Source organism: Nannobrachium achirus (assembly GCF_963921795.1).
Source record: "Nannobrachium achirus genome assembly, chromosome: 5".
NCBI lineage: Eukaryota > Metazoa > Chordata > Actinopteri > Myctophiformes > Myctophidae > Nannobrachium > Nannobrachium achirus.
Window position 1 is genome coordinate 28,476,262 of NC_137814.1, and position 25,411 is coordinate 28,501,672.

Sequence of the window (25,411 nt, forward strand, 5' to 3'; positions counted from 1 at the left end):
CTACTACTACAATAAACATTTGTATTTATTTATTAACAAAAAAAAGGCTTTTTATATTTGTTTTGCAAAGTAAGCGACGTTGAGAAACCTAAATATAAATAGGCTAGTATAATAGCTGGCACCAATCCTCCGGCCTATGGGATCTAGAAGGTCACAGCTGACGTAGGGGGGAAAAACAATGCAAATAACCAATAACAGCGGCATACTGGGTGCCTGCACTCACGTGACTCCGGAATGATCCACATCTGCAATAAAACAATGCAATTGAATTGACTTAAGATCCGATTCAATTATTAGAAATCCAATCTAAGAGTTAAATCATGTATTTCTCTCTTCAAAGCCGTTTCAAATACTTTCGTCAGTACTCAGGTTAGTAGGCCTACAGATAACTTATCAATAGTTTTAGTCCAAATTAAAGATAAGGGACCATTTGGTTTTTCATTCATAGTCCTCTCCAAACTCTGGCAGACCTCATCAGTGCAAAGAAAATATCACCTCAGTGGCTTCTCTTCAGTCAACCAACCGCTTCTTAATTTTGTAATCTGACATTTATGAATCAACTGCTAAAAGCATCTTAAAGGGATATTCCACTTTCAAAATAACTTTTGGTCATTTTATCATCTAATCAGGCTTTTGGGAACACATTCAGTATTTAGATATTTGATATTCATTTCCCCCCATTTCCCACTTCCAGGACCTTCCTATACAAACCCATTATAACTTAAAACTCCATTTTAACCATGATAGATTCAATGAAAACACTTGTCCTTTTTTCTGGTGACTCCTGACACCCTCTGAATATGTGAGCAGGCCGTGTTTTTTCGATAACATTTTTCATTGATTTCTATAAATTGTTTGGGGTAAGTATTAAATACAATGAAAGATTATAAAAAAAAATGAAAAAGTTATCGAAAAAACATGGCCTGCTCACATATTCGGAGGGTATCAGGAGTCACCAGAAAAAATGACAGTTGTTTTCATTGAATCTATCATGGTTAAAATGGAGTTTGAAGTTATGATGGGTTTGTATAGGAAGGTCCTGGAAGTGGGAAAATGGGGGGAAATGAATATCAAATATATAAATACTGGATGAAGAAATTCAAAAACTGTCCTGGGTGTTCCCAAAAACCTGATTAGATGATGAAATGACCAAAGTGAAATATACCTTTAACAACTTTTAGTATGGTCAGCAGAGTAAACTGTGAGTTGAGTTTGCTGTTATTCCCCGAAATAAAACAAATATATAGGCTATAACACATTTTCTTTCATTCAGTTGTTTTAATGGAGTTATCTGGCAGACATTAAATCCTCCAACCCAGAGAGACAGAGGACAAACAAAAACAAAACAGAAAATTAAAAAGACAAGTTATTTAAAAAAAATAAAATTTGAGGAACTCACTAGAAGCTACTGAAAACAAAAAATGTTTTCCAACAACTCAAAACAGCGGAAGGAAGCAACGCCTAGTTCAGACCATCAGTGTCCCAACTTCTCCCAAGTACTCAAAACATCCCTGGGCCTGTTTCATGAAACCTAGATCAGGTCTAAAGCCTGGATTTATCAGATATCCTGGATTAAATTAGCCACGATCAGTGCTTAATCGGTTCAATGAAAGCTGAATTATCTCGGCAGATTAGCCTAGCCAGTTAACCTGGATATGTTAAACCAGGACTCCGTTTGTTTCATTAATGTTATTCCACATTCATTACCATGGAAATTAAACTGTGAAGTTAGCCTGCTCCGGACCAGGATAACAGCCAAGCTTTATTAATTCAGTCCCTTGTTCATCGCATTTTGTGAAATAGCGGTTAGTCCAATGACTCCAATCGTAAACCAATGATATGTTCTAATTACACTGCATTAAAATAAAAAAATAGAATAAGATATAATCAATTTAATTAGATTACTGAACTAGTGTGTGACCATGAATCATGATTGTTTCACAATGACTCATGTGATTTCATTGTCACTCGGTTATAGACACACTATAGCTTGTTGTTAGATGAGGGTTCCATGGTCTTTTCAAGGAATGCATGAACGCGCATTCAGCCTGGATTTACGATCCTGGCTCGACAAAGTCACTCCTTCTCAGCCTGGCTTGGCGTTAGTGGAACCAGGCTAAACCAGGCTGTACAGAGAAGACTTTGTCAAACCTGTATTTGGTTTAAATCCTGGATTATTTAATTCTGCCTTCGTGAAACAGGCCCCCTGTCACCTCTGTGTGCCTCAATAAGGAAGGAGTTCCTAGAAACATACACCAAGCTTCTGTTTCTGATTGGTTGCTGCCATGTCTTGCCACAAACTTGAGAAAAGTTAAGCTTGAATCAACTTTTCTCCTCTCCGGACAAAGCATGGAATGGAACCAAACCGCTTTCTCAGAAAGCGGAATTCCAGTGAAGGTCTGAACTAGGTATAAGGGTTCCAAATTGTAGACCGTTTTTGTTTTTAAATTACAAAAGAAAAGAGGGCATAGATAGAACCTTTTACATGTTTTTTTAAACGTCTGAATCGGGTAGACATGAGATTTCCATCTCAGGGTGAATGTAACTTCAGGAAATATACTTAGCCTGTTGCGTCGCAGCAACAGACCAAGCCGCTCCCAAAATAAAAACAACAGACTGTGTGTGGGAGCTGCATCCAAAGAAATGTCTCTTTGTAATGACCAGCTCCAGACAATGTTTGTCTGTACGCATATGCATCTGTGTATGCATTTGCATCATCCAGTCTCAGAATTCCTCTTCTCCTGTTGATCCGTCCATCCATTAGAAACACACCTGTCCCACTCCTCTCCCACCTTATGTCTAATGAACCAGCCGATCTGATAGCCAACAGGCTAGTCAAACACATGCCAGCTAAAAAGGCAAGTCAACAAACAGGCTAGCTGCAAGGTTGCCAGCTAAACAGTTTGCAAGTCACCAATTCCATTGTGGTCCCAATAATAAGTTCCACTGCTGCATTTGCATTGATCCAGTTCATTATCTATATTCAACCTGGTCAGAGCCATAAATACATAAGAGTTCCTTTCTAAGACATGCTGTGCTCACTGCTAGTATAGCTAGCATACATTTAAGGTCCACTGGAGTCCAGAGGCACATCAGACGAGCAGACCCACGCTGTCTGTCCTGCTTCTGAAGGGTTCTATTATGGTCCGACCCTGTTCGGGCAAGCACACAGCAGACCAGAATAGATTGAACCAGACTAAACTAGGAAGCGCATCCTTCTGTCTGGCTGTGCTGCTGACCTCTGGTCCAGAACACACCAGCCAACCGCTGCTTAGACTACAAGACACTCCAACAGCGGAGGAGAGGGTGGTAGGGTGATAGAGAGGAGGGGAGGGTGTGAAGTGTTGTGGTTGAGTGAGAGCAAGAAAGCCAAGAGGAGACAAAGAGAGCGGAGTTGTGTCGTCTCTCATCTCCCTCATTTTCACTTGTGTCTCTGGAGAGCTTTCCTCTTCCTCCTCTTGAAAAAACAGCAGCACCTGAAAAACACAAACATTCAAACTAAGAAACAATTTCACCCTGGCATCCCAATTTTGTGCACATTATTATTGGCTAACAAAATTGAATAATAAAACAAAAAGAGAGAAAATAGCAGACATACTGGTCCTTGATTATGATTCAAAGCCATTATAAAATGCTCAAAGGGGTCTTCAACAGGGGGTCTGGGACCCATAGGGGGTCCTCAGAGTTACTACAGGAGGGCTGCCCAATCTTTGTGTGAAAGGTCCCCCCCCCCCTTACTTTAAAAATAATGTGTTAACAAACAACCCTGGTGAGTACTGTCAAACAAGTCTATGAAGCCATCTATGAATGAGTTTAATCTGCAACTCAATTTTACAGTATACTGTATATCATGTAGTGGGGGTGCCTGCTCCGTCTCTCTCTCAGCTATGGGGGCCTTGGCCTGAAAAACATTAAAGACCCCTGCTCTATAAACACATCTGTGACTGCATGTCCTGCCCCTTGCTCTTCTAAAAGTACTTATTGCGTTAATGAATGTCCAAATGCAATTATTATTTCTGTTGTGTGAAGAGTGGTTGAACTTGTCTACGATTGTGCCTGTGTGCGTTTGTCCTTACTTGGTCTCATCAGCCACTTCTACCTCAGCGTTGGCTGTGATTGGTGCGTTGGAGTGTCCCGCAGTAGGGTCATCTGTGTTTAGCTCCCCATTGGTGGAACTCATCACCTGCAATTGGACAGGGGAGGGGTGAGAGGACCGATGTTGAGTCATGAAGTGAGGTGTATGAACGCTGCCCAAAACCTTTCCATGAGACAGAGTGGTCTGGTGGTGAATAAAATGTTCAGCTCTCCAAAGATTTGTTTTTATTTCTGGAGCTGAATGTGATCTGATTGCCTATATGGGTGTCACTGTAATAGGTACTGTTGGAGAAATATTTAGATTTTAGTTCAAAAATATCTTGATCATAAGCCAAGTCTTGGCTTTCATTATTTGTAAATACTGTGTTGCAATTCAGACAATTTAATGTAAAAGTAAAAAAATAAGATGAGTTATCTCATCTTAAGAATGAGTGTTATTGTGAGTGTCAATAATACACACATACTGTATGCTTATGGGTGTTTGCTTTCACTCTTTCCTTGTTTTGGAAAATGTCAAATAAACGCGTGGACGTAAGCGTGTTACAGGATACACAATCAATAGATTCCACTGGGGAGGAAAAAGAGAGAAGATGCTTAAATGTGAACAGTGTGAGTTGCTCTGGATGTGCAGTGAATACAACTCATACAAAACACATCATTTTATACTTTGGGGTTGCTTTTAAAAGTTTTGGTGGCAGTTTGTAAATGCAGTCCAAAAACAATATTGATGAGGTTAGAAAGATAATAATGTCCTCTTTAATATGAAAATGGATTTTAAGCAACATAGGACTGTTTTCAGAGGAGCGTCATTGTGTAAGCATTGACAACTGGTGACCTGGGTCATTTTTACGTCATCTCTTAGTTGGACAGATTTTGGCAACAAATACATGCTGGAACAATCTCGCTGTGGCAACTGTACTCATCTCTTCTACCTGCCACTTCCATTAGTTTAACCACCAATTTTAAAGATTCAACTAACAGTCTCTCACACTTATAGACCCCCACTCCTCCAACAAGTGTTCTGTTCAACCTCCAATCATCTCCATCGTTCACTCTTCCCTTTGTGATAGACACAGACAGGAGTGTATTCCAACCATAAACTGATGACTGAATGGTGGCTGGTACTATAATTATCTACAGTGGCAACCTAATCTGCCCAAGTGCTCGAGCAAGACACTGAACCATAGACAGTAAACAAAATTAAATAAAAAAAATCGACAGAGCCACGCCATTGGTTTCTACAGACCGTAAATTAAGCCTATTTTTCCACAAATGCAAATCTGCCATCTTTCTATAGACCCGTTTCTTGTTTACAAACATTGAGACTAAATGCGCAGCTGAATGTATCATGTAATCAATTCCCACCAATCCCCAAACCTGTTGTTTTGGGGAGCGCTGCATGGTTTCTATTTATTGGCTAATTTTGGTACCGACCCATCAGTGTGACGTGGAGCAGAAACCCGTCTATATCCGCTCCAGAAATGGTACCCAATGAATGCTATTGGCTGGAAGGCGGGTCTTCACTCTGTATAGCCAATACAAAGCCTAGAAACATAACCTACTTTATAATTACTTTTCATATTAACGTGACCATGATTCACTAAACACATTATCATGATGATTTAAAAAAGACTTTAAACTAGCGACTGAAGACATTAAGTGTTAATGAAAAGGTTTATTAAGATAAGAAAATAAAGTGTAAAGATCGCCAAATCCTCAGACATTACATTGGTTTTCTGGTACCAGTAGAAGGTGAAATAGCGACATCTGCTGGGCCATTAATTGGAACAGCAGCTTCAATGAGAACCCAGAAGCAAAAGGAACTTGCCCCTTGCACTGAACCTCAAAGGTTAACACTGTGGCCGACCCTGTGCTCTAACTTCTCAGATGCATGTCTCAGATGCAAATACATTTTAATTAACTTAAATGGCAAAACGATTTTCCTTCATTTGTCTCTCTTGTAAAACAGACAAGAAGGGAGCAAGCAAGAAGATAAAAATTCATTCATTCCGCTTGCCTGTCCTAAAAGGAGGACAGGCAAGCGGAGATGAAGACAATATATGCACCCCGTCTGGATTCACATGCAATTTTATCAAATCCAAAAAGAACGATTTTTCTAATGATAGACATTTTCTATCAGTCCGTCAACTTCAGCATCTACTGTTGCTGTGCCCTGGAGCAAGGCATGCTCAGTGGTCAACACTGTGGTCTTACCAGGTGTGAATACAACCGAATACACCTTTGGGTTGGTATTTAACACCCACACACAATGACACACTCCTAAATGACCCCAACAGCTAGACATACGTGAAGTCAGTCCAGCTGCAGAGACAAAGAGGGGCATGCAGACAGACAAGACGGAAAAGGTAGACAGAGACAGACCCTCCCAGTACCTGGACAGAGCCTCCCAGCCTATCAGCAGTGAGATGGGAGCCCAGCAACTCTCGATTGGTCACTGGAGTGGGCTGAGACTCACTGCCTTTCCCCTCTGGAGACTAGAGGTGACAGGACGTCAGTAGAACGAGTGTGGGAGAAAGGTGGGAAAGGAGGGGGTGTGGGGGCGAGGAGGAGATAAGGTGAAGGGGGTGAGGTGATGGGAGGGAAGAAATGTGGGATAGACGTTGAAAGTAAACGTGAGGAAAGGAAGGATAAAGAGGGCATGGATAAGTAGACAAAAGCAAGGGAGTAAAAGCAAAGCATGGGAAAAATAAAGACGAGTCAAGGAATGGTGGTAGTGTATGAGGAAACAGAAGAGGAAGAACGGGTTTAGAGAAGATATTTGGTGTAGATGCTACAGGAGGGTGTGCGCGTTGAAAGTGTGCGCAAATAATCAAGAGTGCATGGGAGGGTGTGCACGTGAGAGAGCCCCATGCAAAGACAGAGGAAGGAGAAGAAAGAGAACAGGTGGTCCTGTTCATTCTATGCACTACTTTCCCTCAACTGTCAATGACCTGGATTGTTAATTGATGAAGTGCGGTCCTGATTGTGAAAAAGTACAGCCACATATTCGGGCTGAGTCAGTATCTAACCGGATAGTATGTTGTCCACATAATCACAACATCCTCTTCAATTCCAGCCGGAGGCCTACTTCGCTCATCGTTCCCTCCTCTCTACCCTCGGCTTCTTGTCACATTATTCTCTTCAATCTAAATTAAGAAAGAACCCCCCACCATCCCCGCTAACTAACCACATTTTAATGAGCCTAGATCCCCGATAAGCAAGTTATCCGGAACTCAGAAGTGAATCCCCTTGGCCTGTTTTTTTTTGTGTGCCGGTATGTTAATATACACGTACAAACCGTATGTGTATGAGCATATTAGTATGCATGCATTGTGTGCGTGTTGTCTGTCTCTACTTCTACTTGTCTCTACCAAACGACACTCAACAGAGTGTCGTTTGGTTTGTGGTGAGCATGTGTGTGTGTGTGTGTGTGTGTGTGTGTGTGTGTGCGTGCGTGCGTGCGTGCGTGCGTACCTGGTTTTTGGTCTGCTGTGGTGCTTTCTCTCGGCTACTGGTCTGAAGTGGAGTCTCGCTGGCCACTGGACCAATAGGAGTGGGCTAGACACACAGGAAATTAGGTCAGAGCTGGCAACCGCAATGGTCAATGAGTAATTAAAAAGTGGCATGTGGACATTTGATTATCTCTATGGGATTTATGAGTTATATGCTATTATTTTTTATTTTTTTTAACCTGCTGACCAATAATATCATGTAATTTTTTTTTACGGGGCCAAAGCTCAGTTCACCATTTAATATAAAGTCACACACACACACACACACTCACCAGTGGCTTTCCAGTCCAGTCATACTGGTAGTCAAAGACATATCCATTCCTGTCAAAGAGGTCTGTGAAGAGCTTCCGAAGATAGTCATAGTCTGGCTTCTCAAAGAAGTCTAGCCGACGCACATACCGTAGGTAGGTGGCCATCTCTTCTGTTGCACACGCGCACGCACACACGCACGCACACACACACACGCACGCACGCACACACGCGCACACACACACACACACACAAATGTACAGTACATAAATACACACACATATACAAATGTACTAAGGATAAAGATTTACATGGCTGTTATGAGAAATCACAAGACACAAAATGGACACGTAGGGGTGATTTCTGTAGAAGCAGCAAAAAAGTGACATACATGCCATTTCTGCAGATCCCAGGTGTGTGTACATCAATGTGTGTAAACATCCCTCAACCTTTTCAGGCTGTGACCCCCAAAATAATCATATTTTATATTTTAAGTCCTTAATTTGTCACTAGAAATGTGCAGATACCATGTATACTCCTATACTGTATGCTGGTTAGGGTGGATCTTAAATTACCTTTTTTTGATTTTCTTGAGTCTCACCCCCCAATTATGTTCCAATGTACAAAAAACTGCTTTGGTTAAAATTTGGTTGAATTTCAAGCATATTTAGAGGTAGCTCAATCAAGTCAAAGATTGTACATTTTATTGGTCAAAATCGAATTGCACTGCAGGCACATTTAAGTTATACATTACACATTATTCTTATACTAAGCACAGAAATTATATTTTTTAAGCTTACAAATCTAAACACAAAACTGATTACATGTTTGTCATATGTCAAACCAGAATTAATGTATTGTAGGAAATAGCAAAGCAAAGAATGACAAATTGCTATTTTTCATTTAACGTGCACAATGACATGTCTTTATTGCACACTCTTCAATCATACTCACAACACACAACAAGCACACAGCCCCACTTCCTTGTTTACCCCCAAAACCCCTGAAAGTCACTGCAGTATAGCAATTCAGTAGTTACTGATCAATTAAAGTTTGTTTATGGCTATCGGGATACTTGTGCCGATGGTTCTGCACAATTTGCAGCAAGTATTGGAGTTGGGACTCATCTTTAGTAATGAGACCACAGTATTCTTGTATTAGGGCAACCCCACGCTCTGCATGATCATTGACAACATTCATCGCCTTCACTACAGCCAGAGCTTCTTGGTAGTCCACCCTGGGCTCCCACTCATCGGGATCAACGTCAAGGAAGTCATCTGGGAGATCCATCATTTTGAAAAGCACTTCAATGTTCTTCCTTGCAATTGTTCCAAGGTCAACAGTAATTATCTTCATATGCCCCTGTTCATGATCTTCATTTCCATCTTTCATGGCTCTCACCATCAGCCTCTTCGTTTGCACGCTCACTTGACTGTCAAACAATGCAAGTCCGACGATCTCTGGAGCCAAATACCATAAATGATTGGAAAACTTTTGAGAAGCAGCTTTAGACACCTCAGCATTTATTGATGAATATTCCAGCAACGATTTTAACAGCTGCCAAGTCATTTAGTGGAGCGCTGACAGCAACAGGTGCCATCATCCATGCCTTCACATAATTGCAAACTGCATAAATGCACAAATCCATGCATGCTTTTTCTTCCCTGAAGGTCAGTTTGAATTGGCCATGAAACATCCAGATCTTCATACAATAAATAACCTTTGCCATCCAACGGGCATGATGGGTAGCTCCTGGAGCTCTGAACCGGATACCTCGAGCAGCGAGGTATCCGGTTCATCAATAAATGCTGAGTGTCTAAAGCTGCTTCTCAAAAGTTGTCCAATCACTTATGGTGAACAGGGGCATATGAAGAATTACTGTTGACCTTGGAACAATTGCAAGGAAGAACATTGAATTTTTTTTCCAAGGTGCTTTGAGTGGGAGCCCAGGGAGGACTACCAAGAAGCTCTGGCTGTAGTGAAGGCGATGAATGTTGTCAATGATCATGCAGAGCGTGGGGTTGCCCTAATACAAGAATACTGTGGTCTCATTACTAAAGATGAGTCCCAACTCCAATACTTGCTGGAAATTGTGCAGGACTATCGGCACAAGTATCCCAATAGCCGCAAACAAACTTTAATTGATCAGTAACTACTGAATTGCTATACTGCAGTGACTTTCGGGGGTTTTGGGGGTAAACAAGGAAGTGGGGCTGTGTGCTTGTTGTGTGTTGTGAGTATGATTGAAGAGTGTGCAATAAAGACATGTCATTGTGCACGTTAAATGAAAAATTGCAAATTGTCATTCTTTGCCTTGCTATTTCCTACAATACATTAATTCTGGTTTGACATATGACAAACATGTAATCAGATTTGTGTTTAGATTTGTAAGCTTAAAAAATATAATTTCTGTGCTTAGTATAAGAATAATGTGTAATGTATAACTTAAATGTGCCTGCAGTGCAATTCGATTTTGACCAATAAAATGTACAATCTTTGACTTGATTGAGCTACCTCTAAATATGCTTGAAATTCAACCAAATTTTAACCAAAGCAGTTTTTTGTACATTGGAACATAATTGGGGGGTGAGACTCAAGAAAATCAAAAAAAGGTAATTTAAGATCCACCCTAATGCTGGTCTGTTTACTGTTGAGTGAAACAATGTTAACATTGAGCTTAATATCTGGGGACCCCCCAAAATAATTTGGGGACCCCCGACCCACAGGCTGAGAACCACTGCTCTATTGTACCCGATATAGAATATAAAAGAGAATGTATTCAAGGTCAAAAAGACATATTACCTGGGCACTTCAAAAATGACTACCCAGATAAAAAAAGATGGAGCACTCAACTGGTCTGCACGTTCATTTATTAGAGCGACAGGGTGACTGACATTTCGACGTTTAGTCTTCCTCAGAGACTCTGGGTAGTCATTTTTGAAGTGCCCAGGTAATATGTCTTTTTGATATAGTTTGTCCTTGTTGAGCACCAACGAGTCCTTCTACCGATCTGCTGGCTGAAGCGCGCAGACATCGCCTACTTGTATTCAAGGTCAGTTTGCCTTGTAGAATAAGGGTTGAAAAATCTAAGTAGAAGAAATTAGATCCTGTTTTTTAGAGAGACGATCAATGATTAAAGGTTCAAAGATAACATGAAGTTGGTGCTGGACCAAAGACACTGGAGGAAAACTTGTTTTGTTGCTATAATGGATGTGTATGTGGCAAATAGAAGTAATTTGTAATCTGCAACGATAAATGGTTAAACATACATTTTGTTGAGATATAGGTACTAACATCATAGACTGGCCTTCAAGTACTCTGACAATGGAGCACTATACGTATAATAATTATAAAAAAGGCATCACTTTTTAACATGTCCTTTATGGAAATGGGTCACATTACTGTGTAATATGTTATGACCACATTACTGGCAGACATTACTACCTTGGTATGCGTGAATAAGTACAGTGTGTGTGTGTGTGTGTGTGTGTGTGTGTGTGTGTGTGTGTGTGTGTGTGTACACAGACCTGGAAAGCTTTCACAGAGGACCTCTATGGGCGTGTCCCTCTTTGTGTCTCCTATCTTTTGATACCGCTCTTTCAGTGTGTCAGCCTGATGGAGGAACAGAAAGAGAGAGAAAATAACTCATTAGTTTATTCACGATGGACATTTTGTCCACTACCAGCTTCCACATCCATTTGAAATTGACTACTGGCTCTTCCATGGACTCTGGCACAATTGCACTACTAGGATGTACATTGCAGAACTTTGACAGATAGATGCCCATTAAGGATAACTGTTGAAAGAGTGTCTGTCCTTATATTCAGGTTTTGATTGGGGATGAAAGGCGATTTAACCCATTTAGGCCTAAAATTATTGAATGCTTTAACCAGTGAAAAATAGCAGATATACAAGCTCACAGCGTGGCACCGAGTGCCGCGCTGCGAGCTTGTAGATCTGCTATTTTTGAAAAAAGTCGTGAAAATGTGTGCAAATCTTTGAATATATGTATTTTCAAAGCAAACGTTTGTAACTCAAAATTTGCTTCTGGGTGGTCCCTGGAACTAAATATTTTGAAATGGGGGTCCGTGGCCAAATACATATCATTTTGGGGGTCCTTCACATGAAAAGGTTTGAGCACCACTGACATAGTAGTCTCTCAAGAACAGACTAACTGAACTTTTCTTTGACGATGGCTGGCCTGGCCAGATTGCTGACATAGAAACAGTTTTTTTCCAAAAATCTTAGAAGGATTCAAAAGACACTTATCAGAATCGGGTCAAAATTCTAATTTTCACGATTTTTCAAAAATAGCAGATCTACAAGCTCGCAGCGCGGCACTCGGTGCCGCGCTGTGAGCTTGTATATCTGCTATTTTTTAATATTTAAAGCATAAAATATTGCGTCATATTGTGTTCAGGCCTAAATGGGTTAAGTGACTTTGAACGTGGCCTGAAACGTTGATTAAAGCCAGGACAGATCCATCTTTCATGTTGTAGACGCTAAATGCTGACCCTACCATCCGGGTGTCGCAGCATATATCTAGACTCATCAGACAAAGCAGATTTTGTACAATCTTTGATCATCAAATTATGGTGAGCCTGTGCAAATTGTAGCCTCCGTTTTTCAATCGGAGGCCGACAGAAGTGACACCTGCTGTAGTCTTCTGTAAGCCCAGATGAAGTCCATCTGCCTGAAGGTTTGACATGTTGTGCTCTTCTACATACCTGGGATGTAACGATTAGTCATTTGAGTTACTATTGCCTTTCTATCCGTCTTTTATTTTTTTGCACCATTCTCTGTAAACCCTACAGATGGGTGTGCATGATCAGCAGTTTCTGAAATACCAGCCCATTTGGCACCAGAAACCATGCCAGGTTCAAAGTCACTTAATCACCTCTACTATACACCATTCTGTGCGTGCCTGAATGCATTGCTACCATGTAATTGACTGAGTAGAGTATAAAATATGAAACATGATTTATATTTATTCATAAAGGCTTTTGTGCCTGGGTAGCTCAGTCGGTAGAGCTCTCGCCTCTGTACCGCAAGGTCATGGGTTCAATTCCGGGCACCGCCAACTCAGCGTATGAGTAGCACGGCTTGTCATGCGGCAAGTACTGGGAGCTGATGGTAGGTGTGGCGCTCCACCTCAGCAGTCCATCTCCCAGGGGTCTAGCGCATTGTAACGGGGACAGACTCCTGCGTGTTACAGGCTGTTACCGACAATAAGCCACTCCCGACCTACTTGTGTGTGAAGGCTTTCTGGTGTAATCCTGCAGTACGTTTGACACAAGTAATTAAAATGAGACTGACTTTTGTCATACAATACACAAACGTGAGAGACAGAGAGATAGAGATAGATATACACACACCAGTAAGACACCCTTATATATACACTAATCCGAGTAGAGCTTTGTGTATCTCGCCACCTAGTGGCAGCGACATTACTGATGTGTTAACACACATCAGTAGCAGCCCAGCGTCAGTGACAGTTAACGCAAGTAGCAGCCCAGCGTCGGTGACACAGTCAACGCAGACATGTCAAGTTGGATTGATGATGTTAGACAGTGGCTTTCAGTTACAGATGAAGGTAGCTTATCGGTGATTTGAGTTATTGGTTATGGAAATAGCATGCTCTATTTCCATTAACCAAACACTAAAACTGTGGGAAAACATGGAAAAACTGTCACGCTAGTTACGTTAGCTATCTAATTGTAACGATACACTGTATGCATCATCATCATCAATCCAACATCATCAATCCAACTTGACATGTCTGCGTTGACTGTGTCACCGACGCTGGGCTGCTACTTGCGTTGACTGTCACTGAGGCTGGGCTGCTACTGATGTGTGTCAACCAATCAGTAATGTCGCTGCCACTAGGTGGCGAGATACACAAAGCTCTACTCGGATTAGTGTATACACAGTAAATTCATTTATCATTACAAAACATGACTTTCCATGAATGCTGCTTAGATTAAAAAGCACTCAGGGCGAGGTCGCGCACATGGGCGCATGCAGACTGATGGGCAAGCGCTGGTATTCCCATATATGGGCTTAATATTGATGACACCAGGGATCTCCATTATATGGGCATAAAAGGGACAAGGACGGAATTCATTTGCAAGTGTGACTCGCCTTGTGGTTGATTGTTTAAGTCGGGCCATTTTTCCAAATATGAAGTTGACTGACGGCTGACATAGATGTTTGATGTCATAGACCACATGACTGACACAATATGTCCATATTCATGGGTTGCATTTGTAGTCCTAAACCGGCCATATTGAGGACCAACACAGGTGTTCAATTTGTCTGATTGGCATAGAACCAATGTTCTATGTTAATCAAAACACCTGTGTTGGTCCTCGAAATGGCTGGTGTAGGACTACAAATGCAACCCATGAATATGGGCATTCCAATATATGGGCTTAATATTGATGACATCAGGGATCTCCATATAGGGGTAGAAAAGGGACAAGGACCAAATTCATTTGCACGGTACTAGTGTCGCAGCAACAACACTGGTTATACTGACACAATATGCCCATATATGGGCATAAAAGGGACAAGGACGGAATTAATTTGCAACATCATTGCGATGTCAGAACAGGTCAGCTTCTGCTGAGCTGGGATGAGGTGTCACGCACTGCTATGCACGCACAGGATCTGGAGGTTTTTTTATAGTAAATGCAAATAATTTATTTTTTTGTCCTCATTATGGATAAGTTCTAAAAGGGCACTCACCTTGAGCCCCTGCCATGGCAGGCTGCCTCGCAGGAAGTACATAAACATGTGACCTAAAGCTTCCAGGTCATCCCGCCTGCTTTGTTCTGAGGAGATGAAAGGAAAGGAACCAACACAGATTTAAATCACAACCAACTCCAAGCTACGCAGTTTGATCTTTGCCTCAGTCTTCCAGGAGCGGGGGGAGGTGTGTGTGTGTGTGTGTGTGTGTGTGCGTGTGTGTGCGCGTGTGCCGTGTGTGTGTGTGTGTGTGTGTGCGCGCATCTTTCTAGCACTGTTAGCGAAACACACTCATTCCAACAGACAGTAAAGACACATGGTCTTTAGTTAAATATACTGTACATAGAACAACAACATACTTCAGTTATATACAACTTAAAAACCATCGAATCAACATCTGTCAGTGAAACAGCAGTATAATTATATAAATACTGCTTAATTAATTAGTAATGTGTTTATACAGTATGCTCCAGATTTTCACCTTTCCCCAGATGTGTATTGATGCTCATGTATCTGGCAGTTCCTGTCAGACTCTTGTGTTCTCTGTAAGGGATGTGTTTCTTGGTCTCTGGGTCTATGTATTCCTTAGCCAGGCCAAAGTCGATGATGTGGATGGTGTGTTGGCGTTTAGAACCAGGTCGGCCCACCAGGAAATTCTCTGGTTTCACATCGCGGTAGATCAGACTTCTGGTGTGGACAAACTCCATACGGGTTATCTATGGGAGGTTAATAAGCAAATAAACAACAATGTCAATAGCTCTCTCTCTGCGTTTGTCTGGGGGTGTTGAAAGCTCTGTTATACTTTTTTTTTTTAATGATTGTTGAGGAATCAACTGAAACACTGGTAACTAAAACTTGTGTTTGTGAATAACATCACTTATCTGCAAGGGTGCAACAAGTTTAAGTATACAGTGTGGATTACAGATCTGCTCGTTTCCACAGCACTATCTCCAGACACTGATACCATGTCTTCTTAAAGGACAACTCCTCCCTAAATCACTTCACAACTGCCAATCAAAGTGACTGTACTGGGACATGGCTTGTGTTGGACAACGATGGCATGGATGTGTTTGTAATGACAACTACTAACACATTCATGAAAAATAAAAAATATTTTGACCACAACAAATAGTGTAAATGCGATAGGCTTATAGGTTCCACTCTTAAGCTATGAGATCTGCTGGGGAAACTGGACAACAGGGGCATTTCCCATGGAGAGTCTTTTTGGATCAATATAAGTAGGAAAATGAGCCTAGAAGTGATTTAGGGAGGAGTTGACCTTTAAATTTGACTGTGGATGTTTGAAACAAATAATACTCTCTCATGTGTGCAATCTTAAAGTGTGTGTGTGTGTGTGTGTGTGTGTGTGTGTGTGTGTGTGTGTGTGTGTGTGTGTGTGTGTGTGTGTGTGTGTGTGTGTGTGTGTGTGTGTGTGTGTGCGCGTGCGTGCGTGTGTGTGTCTTACCAGTTGTATGGCTATCATGAGTACGGTTTTCAGAGAGAAGGTTCTGTCACAGAGGTCAAACAGGTCTTCTAAACTAGGTCCAAGCAGCTCCAGAACCATGGCGTTGTATTTACCACATGGTCCAAAGTAGAACACCTGAGGTACACCCTCTATAGAGAGAGAGAGAGAGAGAGAATTAGGAAGGGAGGTATAGACAGGGCATTTACAATGTAAATTCGACCAAAGCTGTGAGTGCTGTCTTTGTTACATGAGTCTGATAGACTGATAGTGACATCACAACCAAATCCTTGTATCCTTGTTCTAGACTTTTCAACAATGCTCATTGCTCAAGCGTAAATCCTGTTTTGTATTTTTGATATTCGTGCTACTGAAACACAAGCTGGATTCATGGTAGGCAACATGCTTCAGGGGCCTTCAACAAGGGGTCCGGGACCCCTATGGGGTCCTCAGAGTTACAACAGGGAGTCCGCCAAATCTTTCTGCGATAGGATTTTTTAAAACCACTTGAACCCTAGCATCCCTATTCTGAAGGGAACATGATCCAAAAACAGCTGCGAGGCGTTGTGAGCTTGTAGGAATAAAGAGCAGACCAAGTATAAGTTTTGAGGTTAACCGTCTGAAAATACACATTAACATGAATCCAACTCAAAATGCTACACACTGATAGCGCTTTCAAAAAGTCTATGAATCTATCTATGAAAATGTTTAATCTGCAACACAATGTAGTGTAGTAGAAAAACATTAAAGACCCCTGATTTACATGATAAAACATGTAGTAGCCATGCCTACAAATAAAATATATTTTCCTAATTAACTGTGCATTGTCTGTTACTAATTGTTTCCCCCCCCCCCCCACGCTTATTATTTACACCATTACCTCTACAGTGATTTTTTAATTGTTTACACCATTGACCTTTAAAGCTTCTCACCTGAACTCCCCAGCTGTTTGTAGAATCGATACTCCAGGTGGAGCTGCGGTGCTCTGGACTTGATTGGTTCCTGAAAAGGAAGCAGGTATAATCAAATGATTCTTATCATATATAAAATGGATATAAGCCTAACAATGAATGGGACAAGAATGGGGCATCCAGTATTTTCTTGACCAACATACTTGGTCATATTCAAAACAAATAACAATTTAGGCACTTATCCAGAGAAACTTACTAAGACAAACAAAACAAAGTCAGGTGTTTTACCAGCTTGATGGCCACATATTCGTTGGTGTAGAGGTTCTTGCCGAGTCTCAGCTCACCAAAGTTCCCACAGCCGATCTTCTTTCCCACCCGGAAGTTCGGCCCAACCATCAGAACTCCGGAGTTGGAGCCGGCGCTCCGGCTGCCATGCCCCGATCGACTCCCCGTCTTCCCCGACATCCTCTTCCCCTCCTCGGGCTCCCCCTTCCCCCCTCCCCCCCCTCCACCACCGCCTCCTCCTGCGCCCCGCTTGTCAAAGTCCATCAGTTTGTGGTAGCCTGGCCTCTCCACGATTAAGCTGAGTCCATGCAACCCACGTGACCACCAAAATGGCTGCCTGCCGGCCTGACTACCAAACGTTAGGCTACTAGGCTGGATTTGAGAGTGGGAGGTTCGGGGAGAGGCCACAGACTGCGCTGAGTTGAATTAACCTGGATGGGGGTCACACCTGAATTCAAATTTGAGGAAGGGGCTGAGGATAATAATAAACCAGGCCTGAGGTTACGTCCAGATTACACTGGGGATGACAAAGGGGAAGGGAACGAGACTGGGGCTGTAATTAAATAATGTATGGCTATAAATTAAAAGACTTATGGGAAGAAAGAGAGGCAGTGTCTAGGCACTTCCTAAAAGCTATTCAATGGGCTGAGAGTGAGCTGGAAAAGCAACAACCACAAAGTAGCTGTATGAGTAGATGGATCAATGGATGGATGAATGGATGAACATGGAGGGGCACCACTACGACCTTAATGAGGATACTGCCCCCCTATCGGGGCCAAGGGTGAAGATGGAAAGGAGGTGGATAATGATCTGTCACCATTTGTAGTTAGCTAGCCACATGCTAACATGCTACAAGCAGCTAGCAGGCTACGCTAGCTTTGTGCTCAGCCTTACCAATCGACCATACCAAACCTGCAGTTAGCACAACATGCAGGCAATTTCAACAATACTCCTGTTAAAGAGTTAAAGTCTTGAAAGACCTTAGCCTAGCAGCGTTAACCCAGCGTTATCCACAAAGTAACAGGGAAAACTTTTACACCAAAAATGTAAGGACTTCAGATGTCTCCCTTTTTCATATCTGTTCTCCAAACACATCTGAATACTTTCATTTTCTATTCTAGCCTAGGTCCGTCTATTTGTCTCTGTCCTGGTCTAGATAGCTACTTGGTCGTTTTCACAGTGGGCGGTCCTCCACTTGCTGGTTGCGATCACTGGTATATAAAGCCTAAGGTCACAATTACTAGAGATCAGCAACCTGGTACACACAGCTTTGTCGTATGAAATACCAGAAGTAGTTTTGATCCTTGGTTCAAGGAGTGTTGTGTATTAAGGTTTCAATGAATCCACCACCTAGAAAAAAAAAGAGAGGGAGGGGCGGGGAGGGAGAAAGGGAGAGAGATTTAATACAGAGCATTTCTAGAGCATTGACTGTATTATAGCTTAATACACTTGCACAGTTCATAATGTTCATTTTAAAACATATCAGAGTACTAACATTAAGCAATGAACAACTCATGCTGGACTGAAATAGCTGTACTCAGATGTATCATATTTCACAATACAATTCCAGTACTATTCAATTAAATTTTCTTAAAGAATCAAAACATGGAGAAATATGTCCTGATTTTGTAGTATTACTAACTAGTCTACAACTTGTCTACTACACAACACAAATTATAATAGACCAAACGTATTAAAGCTTAGCAATGCATCCTATCTGAATAAATAAAAAACAATCAATGGTTGGGTTGATTTAATTACGATCATCCAAAGACAATGTTATCACAGTATCGATATGTGGAGTGGACCAGATAAGAGAAAGACTACAGAGTATATTTAGACACAAAAAATAATCGATTCATAAACCTTTAATAAACCTGGAGTAACAAGTTCTTTGTTTCTGATTTCCAGTAGTTCCACTCATTAATCTTTCTCTCCTCTCAGTTCCTCTCTACTCAGCACCACATCTTCATCAACTCCTTTCTACACATCTGCCCTTTGAACTTTAGCACTCATCCACTCCTTTGGTCTCTTTCTCTCCTTCTACCCCCAGCGGGTTCTGCTTCAAACAACAGAGGATAGGTCTTTGTCTGCAGGTACAGTAGCTGATGGTGTGTGTGTGTGTGTGTGTGTGTGTGTGTGTGTGTGTGTGTGTGTGTGTGTGTGTGTCAGTCACTCTGTCCTCAATGACTTGATACACTATCATCATCACAACACAAAGCCATGTACCATGAAACACCACAAATTCAATCTCTAACTAAATCTGTAATTTGGTGGTGGTCTGAGATTAGCCACAAAATTGGACTATGCGGATATGCCCATTTCTAAATTTGTTTTTGTTTTGAAATGTCGAACTGAAATAAACCTTTATAAAAAAATAAGCATGCCATCATTCTAAATGTTCCACCTTTGCCCCTGACAGTGGATATAATATATTAAATAAAAACAAAAGTCTAATATCTGTTAATGATTATATAATGTATGAATATAATATATAAGAATTTAGTGATGTGGATTGTGGATGACATATTTTAAGTTGACAGACCTGCCAACCCTGGCAATTTTTTTTGAGTACTCATGCGCGGGCACTTCCCGCAGTGCAATTTTTGTTGTTTTCCCGCACAAAACAGCGTATATTTTGGGGGGTTCCATGCACCTTTTTGGGTGGGACCTTTACAGTTATGTTAAACAAAATTTCACACCAGAAATGTAGCACATTGCATGTCTTGACTTACACTAATAGGAGGAGGCAAGATGTTAGAACAACCTTTTAAATAAAAATGCCATTTGGTCTGGAGAAAAAGTAGGCTAGTATTACCAGGCAATACAGTAATGTTGCTTTGGCAATATTGTTGACAAATCTTTAATAAAATATACTAACTGCACTTGCTCAGAGTTAGTTAACAATAGACTAGCAAAACAGTCTCACCAGTGACTTAATGAATGAACATACATCAACATAATCATGTTATTCAAATAGCAAAATAGCTTTACATTGTCAGGTAGGCTATTTACCTTTAAATATTTACCTGTGTCTTTGTTAAACATTGTTAATTGAGCAGCCTAAATAAAACCACCTTTCTGTGCATGATTTGCATGAAGTTGAAAGTATTCAACTCATGTAGGTTTCTAGTGCATTCATTAATTGATATATAGGCCTACATTGTGTATAGATCACATACCGTCTAGTCTGTATATTCATTCATAGAGGATACAGGCTACTCATTGTTAACAAACCATTAATGTCTTCATATATTCACAGGTGATAAATAACTTGTTCACCTTTAATGTTTTTGACAATACATATAGTCCTCCTAATTCATTCATTCATACTCATTTAGAGATAGCTTTAGAGATGGATATTTACTCTAAAGCCCAATCATGGTCAATGTATGTTTCAGTTTACTGTACTACGACCTGCGTCACAAGTTTTCCGACTTTGCTCGCGTGCAACACCGTCGTATGACGAAGTACAGTATAACACGGGCTTCATACACAACAAGCTGTAGCGGTGGCGACCGCAGTTTAATAGTGTAATATTATTGTACGTTTATATATTACCTGTTATACTACAGGCAGCATTGTGGGGGGCGAATTGTCCCTGTGCAACTGCATCGACTCCGACGACTCGCACAACACGGCCATTCTCCGTTTATCTAAATTAATCTGATTAATATCGCCGATATATGTACAAACCGAGCGGCGACAGCTGACTACATGCTGACATGAAACCAAAACAAACTGCTGTTTCCATCCGGTTAAATTCTTCTTCTGACGACAAAAAAAGAGCATACCTTCTGTTCTAGTGCTCCCCAGCGCCATGCGCCCCATTCACACACCATTCAAGTGGTGCCTGGGAGGAACTACACGGCAGGGACCAAAAATGTTTCACTTCAATAGTGTGCTGCAGATCCCCCAAAGTTGCGTAACAATGAGGGGAAATAGCGTACCTGCGTATTGACACTTAAAATGCGTGCTTAGTACGCAAAATGCGTACGGGTTGGCAGGTCTGAGTTGAAATCCTTTTTTCCATTGGTCAGACAGACAGACACACTTAAGACTTTTTTTGTTCACAAGATGAAATCAGTCTTCACTCACTGTTGATTTGGCCATATGTCATCAGTCTGTGTACTGTACATTTGTCTTGTTCTGTCTGTCACGAGCACACACCAAAGCATAGCAAAACATCCTTATCACCCAGCTAAGGACAATGTGAGACCAGACGCTTACTAATATAAGCTTCCTCTCTACATTTCCTGTTACAGTCAAATAAAAACAATAGACTGGATTCCAATTTAGAGGGATCAACTGTATGCCCGGCACTGTGTTTTTAACCCCTATACATTAGTTGACCGGTAACCGCAAGCAACTTAGATGCTAGCCGCATCTGCTGTAAACACCCTCCATTGACAGCCCATTCATGAAACAAAAGTCTGGTTGTATTAATCTTTTTTAAAACAAAGACTTAACAGAGACAAAGATTTTAAAAAAAAAGATAAAACATACGCTGTCCATACAGGTGCAATATTGGTGAGTTTAACATTGTTTAATATACAATCAAGATTTGTTTTAATTGAATGAATGGGCGGTCAATGGAGGGTGATGCAAATTAGATGTGCATCCATGGCTGGCTACTAGTAGCAAGTTACTAGCAGCTATTAATTGACTCCCCGGGGATTGGTCTGCTCCTATCACCTGGGGCTGTACACTAAAATCTCTGAAGAGATCTACAAGCTCAATGCTGTAGATGGCCTATTTTTTGGCGATTCTAAAATTTTCACCAAATGCTTATGAGATCTAAATCGAGGACAAAAGACAGCACCTGCATACACATAGTTCGACACAATGGATGTCCAGAACCAAGTATTTTCCTATGACTGTACTCAAAAGAAAAATAGATGAGACCACTTATCATAACATCAAGTAACCCCAAACGCAACCTGTCAATATCCAGCACTGCTGTATCAAATGTCCAAACAAACTACACGGCCAAAGCCAGCTCTCAGATGTTTGGATAGAAGCCCGGTATATAGCAGAGGGTGATTTCATGGAAAGGGGCCATTCTATACAAAATATTGAATGCATATCCTGTAAGACATTATAGCATTTAGTGGAAGCCTGTTTTCCATGCACTTTGCAATAATACAACAAGGGCATACGTTTTTACTATTGGGTATATAGGAATGGATCAGTACGGATCCTCTCCCAATAGTCTCCCATTGAGCTAAACTGTAACTTGTGGTTAGGGGGAAATGTGATGGCATTTTATCTCATCTTGTTAAAATCCCTTATTTATACATGTTATTGTCATTACACCTTAACATAGTTCACAAACACCAGTCTTCTATCCCACTGACTGTGATGCCATCTGTCTACAATATGTATTGCACTATTGTGTTACGCTACGCACCAAGCAGTGTTTAACATGTTAAAAATGAAGTTAAGCATTTAATGATGGCTGCATTGATGATGTAAATAGAAAGTTGTTGCTTCAGAAGGGTTGCCGAATGTTGCTGCTTTTTATGTTAAGAAGAACAGAATGGCTCGAATGCTACGCTAGCCACCTAACCATACACTATCGCAGCCAATTTAGTATTAAGACAAACACTGTCAGTTAGAATGAATCAGTTCACAATTTACCACCAACAAACAATTGTTCAATCGAGATGTTTGGCTGATCAAGTGGCTCGATGCAAAAATAACACATTCAACCACCAATCGAGCAAAATAAGACAGGAAGTTGGGGGTAGGCCACATTAGTTTGTGGGAATATGTTGTTTGGCCTCAGCTGAGCTTAGTTCTGGCCAACAACAGTTCATTTATACCTCGTCGTCGCACGACCGCTTTCGCTCGAAACAAATGACGTGAGTTCAAGCTAAAAGTGTCGACATGCGCAACGTCGACACTTTAGTCAGATGAAAATACGCCATTTGATCGAAAATGAGAAATCTTCAGAGGCGACACTTCTAGAAAGTGTCGCGAAACAAAGTATAAATTAGCCTTTAGCCTTATGGAAATAACTTAAATATCATTCTCCATGGTCTCTTTGGGATCAAATGGAAATAAACCATTCGGTTATTTTGCAGCATGCAACACTGCATCCAACATAAATCAGAGATGATAGCGTCAGTACCTTGTTGACAACCTTAATAGATGGCTACAGAGCTAATTTTCCCAACTGCGAGCTAGCTAGCTAGCTAGCTAACCCACCAATCTCCATATGAAACTAAATAGACGCTAACGCGCTAGCTGCTAGCTAGCTAATGTTACATTTCTATCCCCCACACACTGCCAACCATTCATAAACATTGCCAGGCTGAACAAAATGTACGACAACAGCAAGAAACCTCGTTTACGCACCTAACGGCTTTTCCCTTTTAAGACGCCAACGTAACCGTCCGGACTTTAACAATTCTGGTCTTCTTCAGCTCGTTTTTTTTTCTTGTTCATCGGTTTTCTCTCTCTGGATGTTTAGCTAAACCAGCTGAGGAACCTCGCCAATGACGGCCACGCAGTTTGCGTTGGCGTTGGGTAGTGGGACCGAGTGGGACCGCCTCTGCGCCAGAAGTCAGCGTAAACCTCTTTGGAGAATAGAGACTGAAAATGAGCAATGGTGGAAAAAAGTACTCGAATGTTTTACTTGAGTAAAAGTATCAACACTGCAATGTAGAAATACGCAAGTTACAAGTAGAAGTCCGGGGGAAAAAATACTTATTGAGTAAAAGTACACAAGTTAAGTATTGTGTATACAAATGTACTTAAAGTACAAAAGTAAAACTACTAATTTATGCAGAATGTACAATTTCTTTCAAGTTTTGAAGTTATGAATAATAATCAATATATAAAGTAAGTTCTCAAATTAACGTTGGCTATTGGATCTGAGATGTAGTGGAGTAGAAGTAATGGAAATTGGAATTGTAAGTAGTCAGTACAGTACTTACTTTCAACCACTGGAGACAGAAAATTAGGGTTTTGGGGGAGGAAAATATTGTAAGCTTCCCGAACCGACGGACTGTTGGAGACAGCGAAGGGGGAGGAGGGAGGCTTTTGATTTAGGGGATTTAAAGTAGTTTTTTCTCCCCACTGTCCATGTGTTCTCCCCCTACTTTAATATGACTATGGTTCTCCCGCTGAAAGGCGGAGGGGGATTCATTTGTTAGTTTTTGCTGGTATTTGCTTGATGGTGTGTGACTTTTCTTAAAGGTTGGTGGTTTGGAACTTTGGCTATGCCGGCCGCCCACAACAGTATCACCTATCTAGGTGTTCCTTTACATGTTGGTCAAGTATCACACACGCACACGCACACGCGCACACACACGCGCGCGCGCACACACACACACACACACACACACACACACACACACACACACACACACACACACACACACAGCTACCCAGTTGTTGGCAAGTAAAGTCTGCTGCAGTGCTGCCCTTTTGGAGAAAATAATAATGATTATGCATTCTTACATGTACCAACTATTGAGATGTAAAGGGGGGGAGGGGGTGAGTACCATAGTTATAATAAGAAGGGGGAGAACACATAGACCAGGGGTGCCCAAAAGGTAGATTGTGATCTACCAGTAGATCACCAAGGGTGTGCAGGTAGACCACATGACAAGCCTCTAAAAACATATAATTAAAATATGAAAAGAATATGTCAATATGACATCAAGAAGGGCCTGTCAGCTCCCTTCATGGCTTCTATAGTAGGCAAACCTCCAATGCAATGCTTTGTTGAAGAGTCTGTAGCATTACAAAGAACCCCAAAACCTACCACTTCCATACAGAATGGGATGAAGACATTTCCCCCAGTTTCTTCCATTTATTTGCCCCTTACAGTAAGTGTGTTTGTCTAAAATATAATGCCAGACTTGCCAGTGCTGCTATTCCAAAGCCCCCCTCAGGCCCTCAGCTAAAACATTTTGGATGGGTAGATCATGTTGAGCAAGTCATTTTAAAAGTATATCTCATGTCAAAAAAGTGTGGGCACCCCTGACATAGACAGTGTGGAGAAAAAGTAAAAAAAAAAAAAAAAAAAAGAACTGCACAGTAACATTAATAAATGTAGGTGTCGCCTGGGCATATTGGTTGCTGTAGGCGCGTCCAGTGTGTGTTCTCCTTCAGTCTCATAACAATCTTTACAATCCTAC

The 25,411-nt window shown here is 41.2% G+C and overlaps 1 protein-coding gene across 3 annotated transcripts; it reads right to left on the reverse strand.

Annotated features, from left to right (window-relative positions):
* Window positions 1-1,269: 1,269 nt before the first annotated feature.
* On the reverse strand, window positions 1,270-23,759 carry LOC308285947 (casein kinase I-like). 3 transcript variants are annotated; one of them, XM_080726886.1, is made up of 12 exons: window positions 23,622-23,759; window positions 17,265-18,611; window positions 16,998-17,067; window positions 16,069-16,217; window positions 15,085-15,319; window positions 14,604-14,689; window positions 11,384-11,468; window positions 7,880-8,025; window positions 7,570-7,653; window positions 6,489-6,590; window positions 4,077-4,183; window positions 1,270-3,476 (listed from the first exon to the last, which is right to left on the reverse strand). In XM_080726886.1, exons 2-12 carry the CDS (start codon window positions 17,523-17,525, stop codon window positions 3,422-3,424), a joined length of 1,380 nt encoding a protein of 459 aa, XP_080583012.1. In that variant the 5' UTR covers window positions 17,526-18,611; window positions 23,622-23,759; the 3' UTR covers window positions 1,270-3,421. The 3 variants fall into 3 exon arrangements, with proteins under 3 accessions (XP_080583012.1, XP_080583011.1, XP_080583013.1); XM_080726885.1 differs by having other exon boundaries at window positions 7,880-8,028; XM_080726887.1 differs by lacking the exon at window positions 6,489-6,590 and having other exon boundaries at window positions 7,880-8,028.
* Between the last annotated feature and the right edge of the window lie 1,652 nt (window positions 23,760-25,411).

Excerpts from the sequence above, each read along its gene's own strand:
- LOC308285947 (XM_080726885.1), bottom strand. The coding sequence starts at position 17,525 with ATGGACTTTGACAAGCGGGGCGCAGGAGGAGGCGGTGGTGGAGGGGGG. Across the intron at positions 8,029-11,383 it reads CCTCTGTGAAAGCTTTCCAG|AAGAGATGGCCACCTACCTA; the intron begins GTCTGTGTACAC and ends CGTGTGCAACAG. Across the intron at positions 7,654-7,879 it reads ACTGGACTGGAAAGCCACTG|CCCACTCCTATTGGTCCAGT; the intron begins GTGAGTGTGTGT and ends CTGTGTGTCTAG.